Source organism: Crassostrea angulata, chromosome 3, assembly GCF_025612915.1.
Source record: "Crassostrea angulata isolate pt1a10 chromosome 3, ASM2561291v2, whole genome shotgun sequence".
Classification (NCBI taxonomy): Eukaryota; Metazoa; Mollusca; class Bivalvia; order Ostreida; family Ostreidae; genus Magallana; species Magallana angulata.
In genome coordinates, this window is record NC_069113.1 from 47,713,747 (window position 1) to 47,729,281 (window position 15,535).

Below are 15,535 nucleotides of genomic sequence, written 5' to 3' on the forward strand. Positions count from 1 at the left end.
ACCTGCTTAATGTCCTTTAACTCATCGAGTCGCTGGACGTAATGATCTACATTTTCGTTCTGTACCCCTCTAATGGCCAGGCTAGGAGAGTTGAGGGTCTGTAGAATTAGGGCCCTATCACCCTTCAGTAAGGCATCCATTAGTCTGTCCAAACTGACAGTTGCTAAAAAATGTGATAGAAATGTACATAAATATCTCTATGAGAAAATCTTGTGTCCTTTCCTCTTGTTCAGAAGTACTTGCTGTCATACTTTTGAATTGAATTTCTTTGAAAATTATGTAACAGCCATTATTACTCATTTTTTTTTCTTGGTGATAAAGAGGCTATGTCATTTAAGGTGGTATGGGACACTTCCATGTTGTGACGTATTGTTTATCGAAATGAACAATAAAATAAAGTGTAATTATATAAGTAGTTTCTTTCCAAAAATGGTCACCTAACTCCGTAGCGCAGTAGGTTAGAGGGTTTACTACTAACCTGTAATGCATGAGTTCGAATCCCGCTGGGGTTTTTACAATTTTTACCTTTTCAAATATTTTTAAAAGCTATTTTTGGGTTAAATATTGTAAAATTTGAAAATTCTAAACCGGTGAAAGTTTTTCATTTATATAGTACTTTAATCCACATTAATATCGACAGATGTCCCTTACCACCTTAACTGACTTTGTTTAATACTGCACTTTCCATTTTGGTAGTAAATCACCATTGACCTAGCTTTATATGCATATTGCTCAAAATTTTACTGTAATTATGATTTACATTACATGTGTAAAAACTTTTTGTTGATGATTTGTGAAGCTGACTTAGCTTATATTATTGCCCTAAGTGTGGTTATGACTTACTATTGACTTTGTTTATATTGCCCTGGATTTCTGCTTGAGTTAGTAACTCATCATACACATCATGCTCAGCATTCTCAGGATCCAAACTCTGCAAAAAAAACATATTTATAAACAGTTTCTACATTATAGCCATCATTACATCTAGCCAACACAGGAATAATACACAAGTAATGGTACAAACAGACTAAATTTATCATTGCTGAATATAGATCTCTAAAAAGATGTCAATCATTTGTTATCATCAAGAACATAAGTATAACTAGTAGACAATAAAACATACTGTATACAGGGAAATATTCGCCCTTGTTCAATTTTCACCTCTTTCGCCCTCCATGTGATCGAGTGAATTTATGAATAGGCAAATATAAATGTCTTATATATAATTCTCTTTATTTGGGCAAATTCAAGACGAATTGAAACCGTTTGCAAGTGAAGACGTGCGAAAATAACGCAGGATGAAAATAACCCTGTAAACAGTTTTCTTGTCAACACTATATTAAAGTAAGTTGGGAGTACCTTGTTTCTAGAGATTTCAGATTTGGTCATTTTTGCCTCATACAGAGTAGTCTGGTAATTGTCAGGAAGGTCCTCAGCCATATTCACCAACATAGCAGAGGGGTTCCGAAGGGCCTTCATGGTTTCTTCGGGATCCTCTTTGTCAATGGCCTCATTGATTGCAATAATAGCTGCATGTACTGTAAGTTTAATAAAAATATTTCTATGTGAATTAATGTTCAATTAGGATTTAAAAATGCTCTGTAGGTAAAGAATCTAACTGAATTCTTTTTATATCTGGAGTAATAATAATTTATTTGATTCCAAGAGACTGATATGTGCCTTTATTTGAAAGATCTTTGAAAATATTGAAAATATGAGATACATTCAAGTGAGAATGGGAAAATGGCAAATAATAAAGGTAATCTTAAAATTAAAGGCACTGCAAATAGCTTGGGTATTTGATGTAATTTTAAAAAACTCTGCACAATTTCTCATAACATTAGAGTTTTTATTAAAGTTTAATCTCAGGCTGAAAAAAGGTTGAAATATTACAGTTTTGAGTTGCTATAGTGTTTCTTTGAACACAATTCAATTTAGTCATCTTTTTAAAAAATTACAAGAGAAACAACAAAAAAGTTCAATATACCATGCTGTGTTTGGGAATCTGATGTATATTCCTAAATAACATTATACATTTTTACACTTATGTTTGGTAACTTGGAGTTTATCAGGTAAACAGACCATCAATCAAAAGTACACTTGGTAGTTTAATACGAAGCAAAATATTTGATGTCATAAAGGATTTCTATAATAGTGATGTGTACTTAAACTAAATCAACATCCTAATATAATAGTTTCCTGTTTGAGACAAATTTAATAATGAAAGCAGAAAATTCCAAAGCCAGTCTTCATCACAACATGATGACACACATAGAATGTGGGTTTTACGACTAAAGATCTATCATGTTTATAAACACACCGCAGATTTATGATTCTAAAGATATATCGATCACTTTCCCTGCATGAAAACACGAGAGTTTAGAGCATTCACTGTGTTTACCGATTTTGGAAAAGACAATCTTGTTGGCTTTTCTTTGTGTACCTATAGTAATGATCCCCCACACTTCAAGAGGGAAACAATGCAAATTACTTAGTAAACCCCCTCCACTATCTTAACGCCAAGAGCTCCTATTCTATCACTTTAAACTAGAAGCAAGTGTTTACAGAAAATATCTTATCTCTGGCAAACATTTAAATGACAAAGATGAGAAGTGTCGGCTAAGTGTCATCTCTACCTGGGCGTGACAATTAAGTTATTCACAACTTTCATTTACTTCAAATTGTGATATACACTCACAATGCATCTGTTGTGAAAAAGTTTACCACTTAAATCTTTACTTCCTTACACTCAAAAATAGAAACTGATTTGAAGTACATTTATAAAAATGGGCCATAAAATAAAATCAATATTACCGATCAGAAGTAAAGACTACAATACAAAACTTACATGCTGCATCATCAACAGTCATCTGAAAAATAAAAATATAAAATTCAATTAAATAATACACAAAAATTCACTTAAGACCATCATAACATCCATGTATATCTTAAATGCCAAAGGAATTTTAAAAGATTTTGGATTGTTTATGCATACATACATAATCTACAACAAATCTGAAGACATTTATTTTGAGGACAAAAAGGACAAGAGCCAAAGCCCTAACATTTTGTTTGTTTGAAAATTACATGTACCCGGTAGATGCCATTTAAATTATTGTCAAAGGAAATGCGTGTGATTTCACGCTAGAGCAAGAACTATGGAATTGTGGAACTTTAATATATAACTAGGCATGTTTATATAATATCAGGGCTTAATTGATTTGAAGGTTTCCTTCTATTTTCATCATTCTCTAACTGCTAGAGCAAGTGGAGCTTCAGATTCATGTAATAAGTGGAACTTCTCAAATAATGTTTGGTATTTTCATTAACTGTTCCAGGTACAAACAGTATCCATCATATCTTGATACCTCATTTGCAAGAATTCCTCCAATTTTACTGAAGGCTGGCATCTGAATTCCATATTTCTCTAGTTCCTGTTTCATGGCACTGATTTCTTCCTCTAACAAAGAAATTTACAATATTAGCAAAACTTCCTTTTTTAAATCATTTATTATTTATTAATTTGCTTTTTTTCAAACAATGTGAACAAGAGAGTTTTAACTTATAAGTGTTTATTATGTTTTTGATCAAATAGTTGACTGAAGATGACAGATTTTGTAAACTGGAGGATATAAAACAAGAAAGTTAAAACCATAGTGATCCTTTGCGACCAAGCATTTATGATGATCGGACGGTGATTTATAATGATGTATGATGCGAACATTACCTGTGAACTGAACTTTGCCATACAAGTCTTCAATCTGAGGAGCAATGCCCAGTTTAAAACAGTACAGACTGGTAAAATAAAACAAATTCTTGATTAACATTAAATAAAATTTAGATGAATATCTAGCTGTACCAGACTTATAAACATCCAAATTCATCATTGCACATACACCAGTATGGCCAGTTAGTAGTTTTCTTACACATGCAATACATCAAACCCTATCCTACTTTCAAAAGTTTTTTTTGATATAAAATTTTAAAATGAATTTTTTCTCCAGAAATTAAATAAACTTTATATGAATTAAATTATCTTTGTGATTATTTTCAGCAATGTAAAATATGCACCCAGATCAATTAACTATGAAAAAAAAAATCTTTAAAAAAATGAAGTACATGTATATCAAATAACCTTTACTCTGCTGAATTTTAACCCTTAGATATATATTTCAAATAAATCTATCAAAGTGATTATAATTGTCTCCATTGATTGGACAAGAGGTCGCTTCGTTTGATTGGTTACCTGAGAGCATGCAGACAGTAGATAACTCGGGGCATATTTTTCCTGTCATAAACATCTGTCGTTTCAGGGTAAAATATCTATTTAAAAAAAAACAAACACAAAAGCTAATAGAGGGATCAATGCACACAGAGTTATAGTCAATACAACACAGATTATCTGTAGGGTTAGTATTTCGCCTTGTCTTGAGGCTGTGATGAATAATTCATCGTTTTAATCACACAACCCAGTGTTTTAGCAAGTTAGACCTAATGGACCACTTCAGCACATTATCACACTCTAAATACCCGTCCCTTTATTCTGGATCATAAAAATACTTATAGTCCTATTGAAACAAACTATATTGAAAATTAAATTTCAAGCAATACACACATTTTGACATACAAGAACTATACAATCATAGAGGCTTAATATAATATGATGATTAAAACTGATAGATAATCAGGAACAAAACACTTTAATATACAATTTTCTTGAATGAATTTTGCAATAGTTTATAACAAATTTTGTGCCAGTGGGGATTTAATTGTATTCATAAAAAAGAGTTCCCTTAAAAAAGTTTTGACTCCACTCTCAATAAAATGATAATTCTTTAGTATACTTCATATGGGGTAAAAGGGGTGGATTGGTACAAAGAAAAATTTGAAACAAAATGTTTTACATAAGCAGACCTAGACAATGTTTTAAAGGGGACCTGCAGTTCAATATACAACACTGATCAATTTAATATTTAAAATACTTTAAAACATAATCTAAACTGTGACACAGCAAATACTCCACAGCGAATCTTTGTAACTGTGTCTCCTAAAAACAGTTGTTTACATTTACAAACTTCCCTCGCCCGGCATAACCTCAGCCATTTCTAGGATGGCGGGAACCAATTTCAACCTAATCTTGTAAACCAAATCAGACCAAACTTCTGGTTTTTTGTGTTTGATTGCTAAGCTATGGAAACTTAGTTATGCCACCCCAAAGAAAGCTAGGTGGGCAAAAAAAAGGTGGACAGAAAAACAGTTCAACAGAAAAACGCCAGATAGATCTGCCAAATGCGATCAATGGAACTTTGTATTTGTCAGTAGAGACTCCTACTGTACATAGAGACACAGTGTGTGAATAATTCATTAACCTCTGCACTTGTCTTGCATGCTTCTATCTACATATCTAACTGTGTACATTGTATTGTCTCGTGCTTCCGAATATATTAAATCATTAATTAAAACCACATCTAACTACGCACATTGATGCTCTGTAAGGTGAAACTTGAATTAATGAAGTTCAACTCAATAAAATGCAGAATGTCAATAATGTTGTGAATTCCTACATTCTGGATAATAAAATCTGTCATGAATTTTCAATCCTTGAGATATTCTTGATTAGAAGGAGAATTGCTTTTTTTCTGAATTTCTCTTGTATAACTAAAAATAACAAGGAACCTTAACGAAAGCTTCTTTAACTGATCCCATTACTTCTTACCGTTGATCATGCATACTGACGCTTTGCACTTAGATATCCAGGTAATGTGTTGCCATATTATTTCAGTTAAAAGAGAACAATATTTCCTTGTAAAGCTACATCAAACAGATTTAAAAAACAAAATATTAAACAACTTTAACTGAAGTGAAAATTTTTATTGGTGAGGTTCAGAGAAAGAGGGAAGATGGAGAGCTTTACCTGTGGTAAGCCCACTTTCTCCATGGCAACAAACCAATGGTTGATATTATCGGTGTGTCGAAAATGTAACCCTCTGGACTGTAAAGATACAATTGTAAATTCATTTCTTAAATCAACAATAAAAATCTTTAACACTATTCAGAAGTAAAATCCACTAAGCAATTTCACAGCACTACTATTGAAAAATCAAATGTATTTATAATTTATGTTTAAACAACATTAATTTTCTAAATCACTTTTTTTTTTCAAAATGATAAGATATTGACATATATATATATATATATATATATATTTCATTCCAGAGAATGTAATGGGGGAATTCTATTAATTGTATTTTAATTTGTCTCACCTGATATCGAGACTGATCTTTGTCATAAATTTTCTTAAGGGGTACGACCTGAGGGGCCAAAAAGTGGCCCAGCTGGGCCAAATACACCCCATTTCTGAGCCCCTCCTCCAACTCAGTTGTGGGGGGCAATTCCTCATTAATGCACGCCTGAATCCATCTGCAAAAAAACACAATGGTTTAAATCTTGCAAAACAATATATTAATACTAGTATCACATATCTTTCACCTTGGTCATAATCAAACTAATATATGTCTTAGATTTTCTTTGAAGATATTCCCATAAATGTATTATTAACACTACAAATCAATGTTAGAATGGGAAACACAGTGGAAGCTTTCAATATTTCATAGATTATTTATATCATATAGTCTCAAATTCTGTGAGTTAATTTGCTATAAATGTCGGCTGTATATAGCCAAGGTCGCAAAAAACATGGCAGAAAACAACCATCATTATCATAATTTCCCCTCTGGCCTTCACCCCCAGACTACCGAAAGACTTATAGACCAGTAACACTACAACATATAGATCTACTTAGCTCCCCATTTATACATTATATGAAAGTAGTTGGGTGATCTTTTTGATACGTGTGAGAAATGGTGCAAGTGCGATGCCTCATAGGGGCGGTGTCGCTTAATAGGGATGTTACAGTATGAGAATTCATATTCCTTGTCGACCGATCAACTTGAAATAAAAATTAGGGTTGTGGTATGCTATGTTCTGTTGGCCAATCACACGGAACAAACATGTTTACATGTCACAAGGAACCCTTCAAACCTGTCGTAATGTATCACCAAGGAAAGGATTAAAAACTAGATGTAAGACCCATGGTTAGACTCATACCATCAACCATTTGTGGGAATTATTAATTATACATATATACCAGTAGATAGAGATACTTGCAGTTCTAAGTATCTCTACTTACAGCAAATCTCAAATGTCTAAAATCAGGGATTGGTTTAAAATCATGCAACTTAAAACATATCACCATCCCGGTGGACTCTGGAAAGTTTACACCACTTAATATAAGCTCTAGTTTTAAACCAATCCCATCACAGCTATATATAGGTCTGTAGACTATTAATCTGCGAGTCACATGAAACAGATTTCAGCAAAAAATGCTTGTACAAGCATCGAACAATGTTACCAAACTTGTTCTGCATTAGGACGCCTTGTTGTACAAGCTACAATTTATTCTCCTTTGGGTCACCCCACTAGTTGGTAGACCTAATCGTCAACAATTATTACAACACAACTACACTCTGTGTTGGGTCTAATTAATTTCGTTCTCAAATTTTCAAGTGCGTACTTGTGTTTATGGAATGTATGTTTGTTTATTTAACCTCTTTTTGCGCTGTAAATTTTAATCTGTTAATGTTGTTGGACTATCTGATGTGTATGAGAACTAATAAATGAAGTGTTTATCATTACAAGCAAAAGCCATCCATCAAACATGCTAAGGACCTCTAATCACAGTATTAAGAATCATAACTTTCTTTTAAGGAAACCTGTTTAAAGAAGTGAATAATTCATTTAATTGTAGTTGAAATCATGCTCTTTCCTCAGATTAGAGTCTGCAATTCCACCCTAATGATAAACATCTTCAAAGGTATAAAACATTTCAAAAGTCTTTGCAGGATTATGGAGTATATGTATATTATATGCCTCGTTATGGTATGTTTAATTACAAATAACCGAATGTATATTATTGGTAAAAAGATAACTGATCCATGATGCCAAAATTTTCCAGACCTATCATACATATAGGATACCATTGAAGAATTCTTTGGTACTTAAGGCAATTCCATCAAACCTATAGGGTTGTTGCAGAATTGCATGAAACACCTTGTGATTGGATCACTGATGATGAACACTCTATAAAGTGGGGAGCAAGGTTCACTTGTAAAACACTGAATAGGACACGAAATACTTATAATGTACATACTTGTTTCTTGTACATGTACTAGTACTTAATGTGACCCATGTCAGACAATAACTAGATCTAAAATCAGACCATAGAGATCTTTGTACAGTATCAATGCACAAAACCATTCATAAATTTCAAACTTAAAAAAAAAAAACAAGTTCTGACATCAAAATAGTTGTAAAATTATATATGGTACATAGTACTCGTGGTGAAATCTCTTATAAACACCTCGACTGAATAAAACCAACAATTATGGACCAATACGCATTTTCATCAATAAAAGCAACATAAATTGTCAATTACTCCCCCAAGCAATATACGGTGTCTAGATACGGTTAGTCTAAATCAATGGTACAAAAGCTGACTGACTGCTGACGAACTCCAGCCAGCCCATAAGGCTCGTTTAATGCTACGCTGCATTTCCACCTATCACGAGAAAACACTGGTTCTAGAGATAGGATTGAATCTACCGATTGAATGTTAGCTGTACAAATATGTCCGAGATTGGAATTCCAGCTTTCTATTGTGTTTAGGGTCACCCCTCTTGCCTGCTTTTTCATTAAATGAAGAGACACCATTTAAGACATGTATAGAGCAGGGGCAACAGATGTTGGTACACCTGTAATTAACACAAAATGAATTCTACCTGTCGACCTCTAGGGTCGCCAGAAACATTACATCTTGTTAACTACACAGACTTGAAGTTTGTTTTACATACTCCCACCTCTCACTACATCTGAGAGCCCTGCCCTAACACTATTTCCTCTCTAAACAAACCCTCCAAGACACAGTCACCAATGAAAACCAATCTAATGGCTACTCCAGTCTGCTACTCCCAAGATCCCTGAACTTTTTGGGCATTCATTGAATTCAAAAATTGTTTCAACTGAAGGAAAAAAAATTAGGCATTGAGCATCTGAAGATTCCAGCATTAATAGCATTTTTAGAAAATACCTAATATAAAAGAATCAAAGGCCTTAAGAAAGAAACACTCAGAGTTGCATAGTGTCAAGACTGAAGCATCCATTTGACATGTAACTTCTCTCTGTCTCTGTGCCCCTAAATATTTTTTATTCTTCAAAATATTAAAGGGGGTAACTTAAACTGCCTGAGACCAAATGGCTAAGAAAGGCAATTAATAGGGAAGGAGATCTTGTGATGAATTAAACTTGGCAATGGCTACTTATAATCCTGTGTTTACATCTGCAGGGTGTTGACATGGATTATAACAGTCCTCCACATGTACATGTATCATATCTACTTGCAGGATATATCAACTTCCTGTCAGCAAATCTAGCTTCCTGTCCCTAATCTGCAGCACAAAGAACAAGTTTCTGTCCTCTATCTGAATCAGACCAACTACCGCTGCACGGCAAGTCCTTGAACACAAAAGACTGATATCTTGTGCACACAAAAAAATAATTGACTTCAATCGAAATGTGCACATACTCTTTTGGTAATCAAAAGATTAGAATGCTCTATATCTAAAGCATACATCTGGAATTGACCCAACAAAGGATTGAACATGGCTTATCGTCCGTATGCATATATAAAACTTAAGTAATTCCTTTTATTAACATACTGCTTGTGTTCCACGTTCAACAAACTCTAGGGTCTAACAATAAACATGGAAATGAGCTAAAATGGCAATTGTCTGATATTCATTGTGCAATTTATGCTTAAATGTGCATGCAATAAATTTATATCTATTTGGACATCCCAAGAGACTGTCATTTAGTCAGATTCAAAATAGGTGACACACTCTGTAAAGTAAATTTTCAAAATGTTTTGTTCAAAAATTAAAAAGTCAAGATGTCTCTTCTCTTAAAGCTTATTGAATTTTATTCAGCCAGGCAAATTTATCCCTTTTATGTCAATATTATGACATTCAGATCACCTCATAATAAAATCCTGTGCTGACAAACTGAAGAGAGAGCTTGAGGGACAATTTCCTTGTGGTTTTACTTTTCTGCTTGACTGAATCCAGACATTTAACACAAATGAAGTTGATAAAATGTTTCTTAAATCTAAATCTTTGATCCAATTAAAAAGACAAAGAACCCTAGGGATGTGCAGTATCTGTTAAGTTGATTGAGCGTCTCTTTACAAACCATACGCCATTTTGTCAATAATAACCATCTTAGTTAATCTACTTCCATAAAAATATCTAACATCTCTCCCTTACAATGAGGCATCAATTAGTTAATTCTTTGATGTCTACACCCATTTATATACGCCCTATTTAGTGATTTCGACAACAATTCATGTGAATTTTTTTTTCAAGGACACTGACTCTGTTTAAAAATCTCTGTGTGGCAAGCTGAACTTTTGATATTCCTAAAAAATTAAAAGATTTTCAATGCCGACATTGAGACAAATAGAGAGATGAACAAAACATGCCATGGACAGATGGAAAAAAAGAATGTTTAAATCCAGCTACAGTTAGGTACCTGAATTGCAGATGGATAAGAAATCATTCATTCAAGTGTTAATTTATATAGGACACTTTGATATTTCAATGTGGAATTGAAAGTACACATACATCATATTAAAAAAAAAAGCACCTGCAGACGTAAAATAAATTGAATAAAGACATAAAATTTACAATTTTTTATCTTCGAATGCATTTTAAAATTGTTAAAACTCACTATCTATTTTGAACTCATGACTTACAGATCAAAAGCTGATGCGAACTATATTTAAAGTTTATTATAGTTAACATTTCCTTGTTAAATTTGAAAGAGAAACGCACAAAATGGAGGTGTCCCATACCTCCTCAATAGAAGGTCACTCAACCTCTGTGTTAATTGTACTTTGTATATATAGTCATATGTACTGTAGTGTGTAACTGAAGTTTCATTTTAAACAATTACTCTGAGTGGCACTAAGTTCAATTCTATTTTTGATTACGACAAAAAATCATTCATTCCGGCTCAATTAAAATTAACCAGTTTTTCTCAGGACCCCTTATAGTTATGTCACATTAAAAAATGATCCAAGTAGGAATGTGTACAAACAAGATATTTTCCTTATTGTCAATAAACCTGATACAGTACACCAAAACATCTACAGCATATATCATAAATCTTAAAACATCGGACTTCAAAAGGTGTAATTTTGCATGGAGTTACGATACAAAATACAACACACCTGTATTTAGGCCACATTTAATGTAATTCTACAGGCTGTGATTGGTTGACTACAGGTATACGATTAATTATTAATCAGTGCTGATCCTATGGATTAGTGTTACGCATTCTTGGCTTCCCAGCTATGTTAGCCAGAGGCTCTTGTTCTCATCGATACATCACATTTCTAATTATGGTCAATTCTACCCATAAATTTCACCTCTTCTACTTTTCTTTCCGCTGGTTTTAACATATATATACTGACATGTATAGGCAGCAATAGACGGCATTGCATGACAAATAGAAAAAAATTTGTGTCCTACCAATATATCTTTCTTATCAGTCTTACACAAAGTACATCACTCAAATTCTGTTTTTGTATTCTAGATTTCAGTGCAGTGGACACTTACTTATTCTCCCTGAACTCAAGGAACTTCAGTCATAAAAGAAAACAAATTTAATTTATTATCACAAAAAACCCACAAAGAATAATATCTAATCAGGCTATTTTTTTTTCAAATCGAGTGATTGGCAGCCAGCTCAGAAACCAGCCCTAAGGAAAACTTCAAAACAAACTTCCTTTCATTTCATTTCTTTGACACTCTCTCACAATAAATTAACTTGGTCAAAGTTGTCCCCTTCTCCAATTTTGACAAATTCCCCACCAAAGATTTGCAGAAAACTTATGGTTAGAAATGGCAGACTGGAGTAGATTAATGTGCAATGACACTTATAAACAAGGATTTAGTCATAGTGACTATACTTCCTTGATATAAAAACTCGACTTGTTTTGAATTTAAACTATGTACATAAAATACACTATGAAAGCATGGACAGATTGATGTATGTATATTTTGTACATATAATCTTCTTCCATCTTCAGTTTTAGTTTTTGCACCTCAAATGATATGCATGAAGAAAAAAAAATTCCACCTCACATTATACCAGTATCATATATGATATTACTTAAAACTGCACTTGTGATGGCTGGCAATTTTTAGCCTTTGTCTGTATATCAGTCTCCTCAAGAAGGACAGAGCTATATATGGCTATAAGAAAATATTTAAAGAACTATGTATGATATGAGTCAAATTTGGCCCATATAAACCGTGATTTTAGAAAGTGTTTCAGGTACCTTTTTTTTTTTAGAACAGCTGATATATGGTATGTTTTTCACCTATTTATTGAATTTATTGCACTCACTAGTAATATAACATCAGAAGTGATGCTGTTTTATTTTTTAATCAGCCAAAAATATATGACATATAGTCCTTTAAACTTAAAATATCTGAATTTTTTCTTTACTTAATAGTATAGTTTACAGCTGAAAATTAAAGATATAGATCTGATGGTTAATTTGTTGTGCATAACATATACACAATTACTGATATTAATTAATTACAACAATTAGAATACAAACACTTTGGCCTCCTCTAAGTGACAGAGGTACTCGTAGGCAACATTCTGTTTCCTCTGTTCATCCATTTCATCTGCTGTCATGTGGGCTCTCCCATCACCTGCTAAAAAAGGTCAAGGCCACATGAAATCTTGTTGAAAGTCAAGGTCAAAAACCAAGGTACCAGTTATGAGTATATTCATGTAATTTGTGAAAGGACCTATTCAGAATTGACATTCAGAGTTTCTTATATTATTTTGTATAACTGTGCATAAAATCTCATCATTTTCATTTGACAAAATACTACACATATTTTGAAGTACTTTTGTACCCAGTTTCACTTAAATGTACATTTCTATCTTAGTCATAATAAGACATTATAAATATATATATTTCAGAATTAGCCTGAGCAGTCTTTTAAACTTTATGTATTTTGAAATTTCAATTGAAGGTCTTTTCAATGTTGCAATGTGCACTTAAAATCACTCAGTTGACCTTGTAAATGATACTTTATAGTGATAATAAGTGTATTAAAGGTACCCAGCATAAAATTTCATTGATTTCGACAAAGTAATCACCAAGTAAATGGAATACAATCATGTGATCTTGACACGCAAATCATGCTAAAAAAAAAAAACTAACAGGACTAGAACTGGGACAATATGTCACCATTTTTTTTATGGAAAAAATCATTATTATTTGCACAATGTGTTGGATAAAGCTATGCTATCATCCTGCGGGAAGGCAGAACCTAAGAAGGAGTTTCCTGTCCTATTCATCTATTGGACTCTCCCAATCTGGTCACTTCAATCACTTCCTGTTTTTTGTGAGAACAATGGGGAAACTTTACAAATATATACAACCACCTTCTCAAGTCATTAAACTGGAAGCACTATTTATAGTGTGTTCTCATCATAAAGAAGACTTTATTATAAGTCAAGCTGTTAACAGAGATGCTAGCTAGTACATTTGTAATTAAAACCAATTTAAATATCCTAGCTTCCATATATTCTCCCCAAAATTTACCACACAACAAATTATTATATACTGTATACAATTCAGGAAAAAAAAGTTACTTTAGACTCGTTATTATTTATTAATCATTAGAAGCTGCAAATATCACCTCAGAATGTCAGGGGATCTGAGTCCACTTGTGTCCCACTGCATCAGAAGTGGACTCAGAACCCCTGGCATTGTGAGGATGCAAAAATCATTAACTTTGAAATGTAAGTGATGCCTTATTAATATTTACTGATAGCATGAACTTACTTTGCAAGGCGATAGACATGGCCTCAGCCCCAGGAACATTAAATGACAAGAATTGGTTTAGATTGAACCAAATCAAGATACTGATGAAGTGTGTGAGATAGTGAGCAAAATTTCATCTATAAATGCAAATGTCTACACTGCCTCGGGTCATTCAGAGTATCAAACATCCCCACCCACCAACCCCACCCCTTGGGTGTAACTTGAAGTATGGTGGGATTTGAATACGGATCAACCATCATGCGAGGCCTAGGGTGTTCATTTTGTGTAATCACAAACTAAAGAGACTGTGTTGGCGAGAAAAGGAAAACCCTTGACGGATGTGGCCACTTAATTTCTTCAGACACATTGTGATGCACTTTGGTTCAGGACTAGATTTACGCATAAGATACATAGTACAAACTTGGTAAAATTGTAGCTAAAAGTTTAACCCAGATCTAACCACTTCAGATTATGAAATCATAAGAAACTGAACACCACCTTTTTGTAACATTGCATATTAATCATATTAATGAAGTGCATTCTGATGACTAAGTTGGTCCTCCATTGTATTAGGCCTTGGTGCCCCTGTATCATTCTAAAATCTCAACCTGTGTATTTTCATTTTACACTCCAGTGATCATGGATCATGCAGGGTTGAAATTAAAGCTTTGCTTTAAAAGTCGATTCAAAATCAATTTTTTCCTGCTGTTTAAGGTACAACACAGATTGACACTGTGTACATATTTATCTCTCCTCTATTTATAGAGGAGCAGTTTTTTGGTCCAATATATATGCATGTACTGGTATAATATATTTTTTGATTAAATATTATAGATGGCGACATGAATTTCGAACAAAACTTGGGCAGATATTGAATTACATCAATACAAGATTTTATCATGATCTCGCAGTAACACACTTTTCATCACTCATTGATGCAGCAAGTCTCAAGTTCGTGTTAGTAATATAACAGTACAACACACATTGTGACATATGTAAATGGCTTTCAAGTTTATAATCTGTATTATTAATAAGGATCTTAGCTGTATAACATGTACAATAAGGATGTAATTTATTGGATATTTCTATAGGTCGATTAACCTACATATAATATGTCAGACTAATTAGAAAACATGTCAAGCTAAAACAGAACGGGGAATACTTTATACTTTCGTTTAGCGTTTTGGATTTAAATTAATGAAGTCAACAGGTCAATGTAAAAAAAAAAGTAAAATATACCACGGGAGGTCCGTTTTCCAGCGGTTCCGTTGTTGGAATCCATGACTGTGTGAAGCAACTGTTAATATCCAGCGATGTGTTATTATGTTAATCAACAATTACACAATTATTCACTCTGTGACACTTCACTCTTTCATCGCAACACATGTCAACAGCTGAAAATACTTCCTATAGAATTATCATCTATATATTCTATAGTTTTGAACAAATTTATAAACTTTAAAAAGAAACAACTTAACCGATGACTGTAAATACATGTAAATCCATTGCCACACACAAATGAGAATTAATTTTCTTCCTTTAAAATCCGAAAGGCTTTTCGGGCACCTGTTA

General features: G+C 33.1%; 1 protein-coding gene across 3 annotated transcripts in view; it reads right to left on the reverse strand.

Moving 5' to 3' along the window:
- Nucleotides 1–15,528, reverse strand: part of LOC128176438 (ras GTPase-activating-like protein IQGAP1) — a 45,740-nt gene extending 30,212 nt beyond the window's left edge. For 2 of the 3 annotated variants that reach the window (XM_052842772.1, XM_052842771.1), the window contains exons 1-11: nucleotides 15,203–15,527; nucleotides 12,740–12,839; nucleotides 6,264–6,420; nucleotides 5,915–5,992; nucleotides 4,247–4,323; nucleotides 3,728–3,795; nucleotides 3,369–3,460; nucleotides 2,849–2,870; nucleotides 1,360–1,538; nucleotides 844–931; nucleotides 3–163 (exon numbers count right to left, since the gene is read on the reverse strand). In XM_052842772.1, coding sequence (XP_052698732.1) covers nucleotides 3–163; nucleotides 844–931; nucleotides 1,360–1,538; nucleotides 2,849–2,870; nucleotides 3,369–3,460; nucleotides 3,728–3,795; nucleotides 4,247–4,323; nucleotides 5,915–5,992; nucleotides 6,264–6,420; nucleotides 12,740–12,839; nucleotides 15,203–15,245 — 1,065 coding nt within the window. In that variant the 5' untranslated portion in view covers nucleotides 15,246–15,527. Of the gene's footprint in view, nucleotides 1–2; nucleotides 164–843; nucleotides 932–1,359; nucleotides 1,539–2,848; nucleotides 2,871–3,368; nucleotides 3,461–3,727; nucleotides 3,796–4,246; nucleotides 4,324–5,914; nucleotides 5,993–6,263; nucleotides 6,421–12,739; nucleotides 12,840–15,202 lie in introns of all 3 variants that reach the window. The other variant, XM_052842770.1, reaches the window with a different exon arrangement.
- Nucleotides 15,529–15,535: the final 7 nt, after the last annotated feature.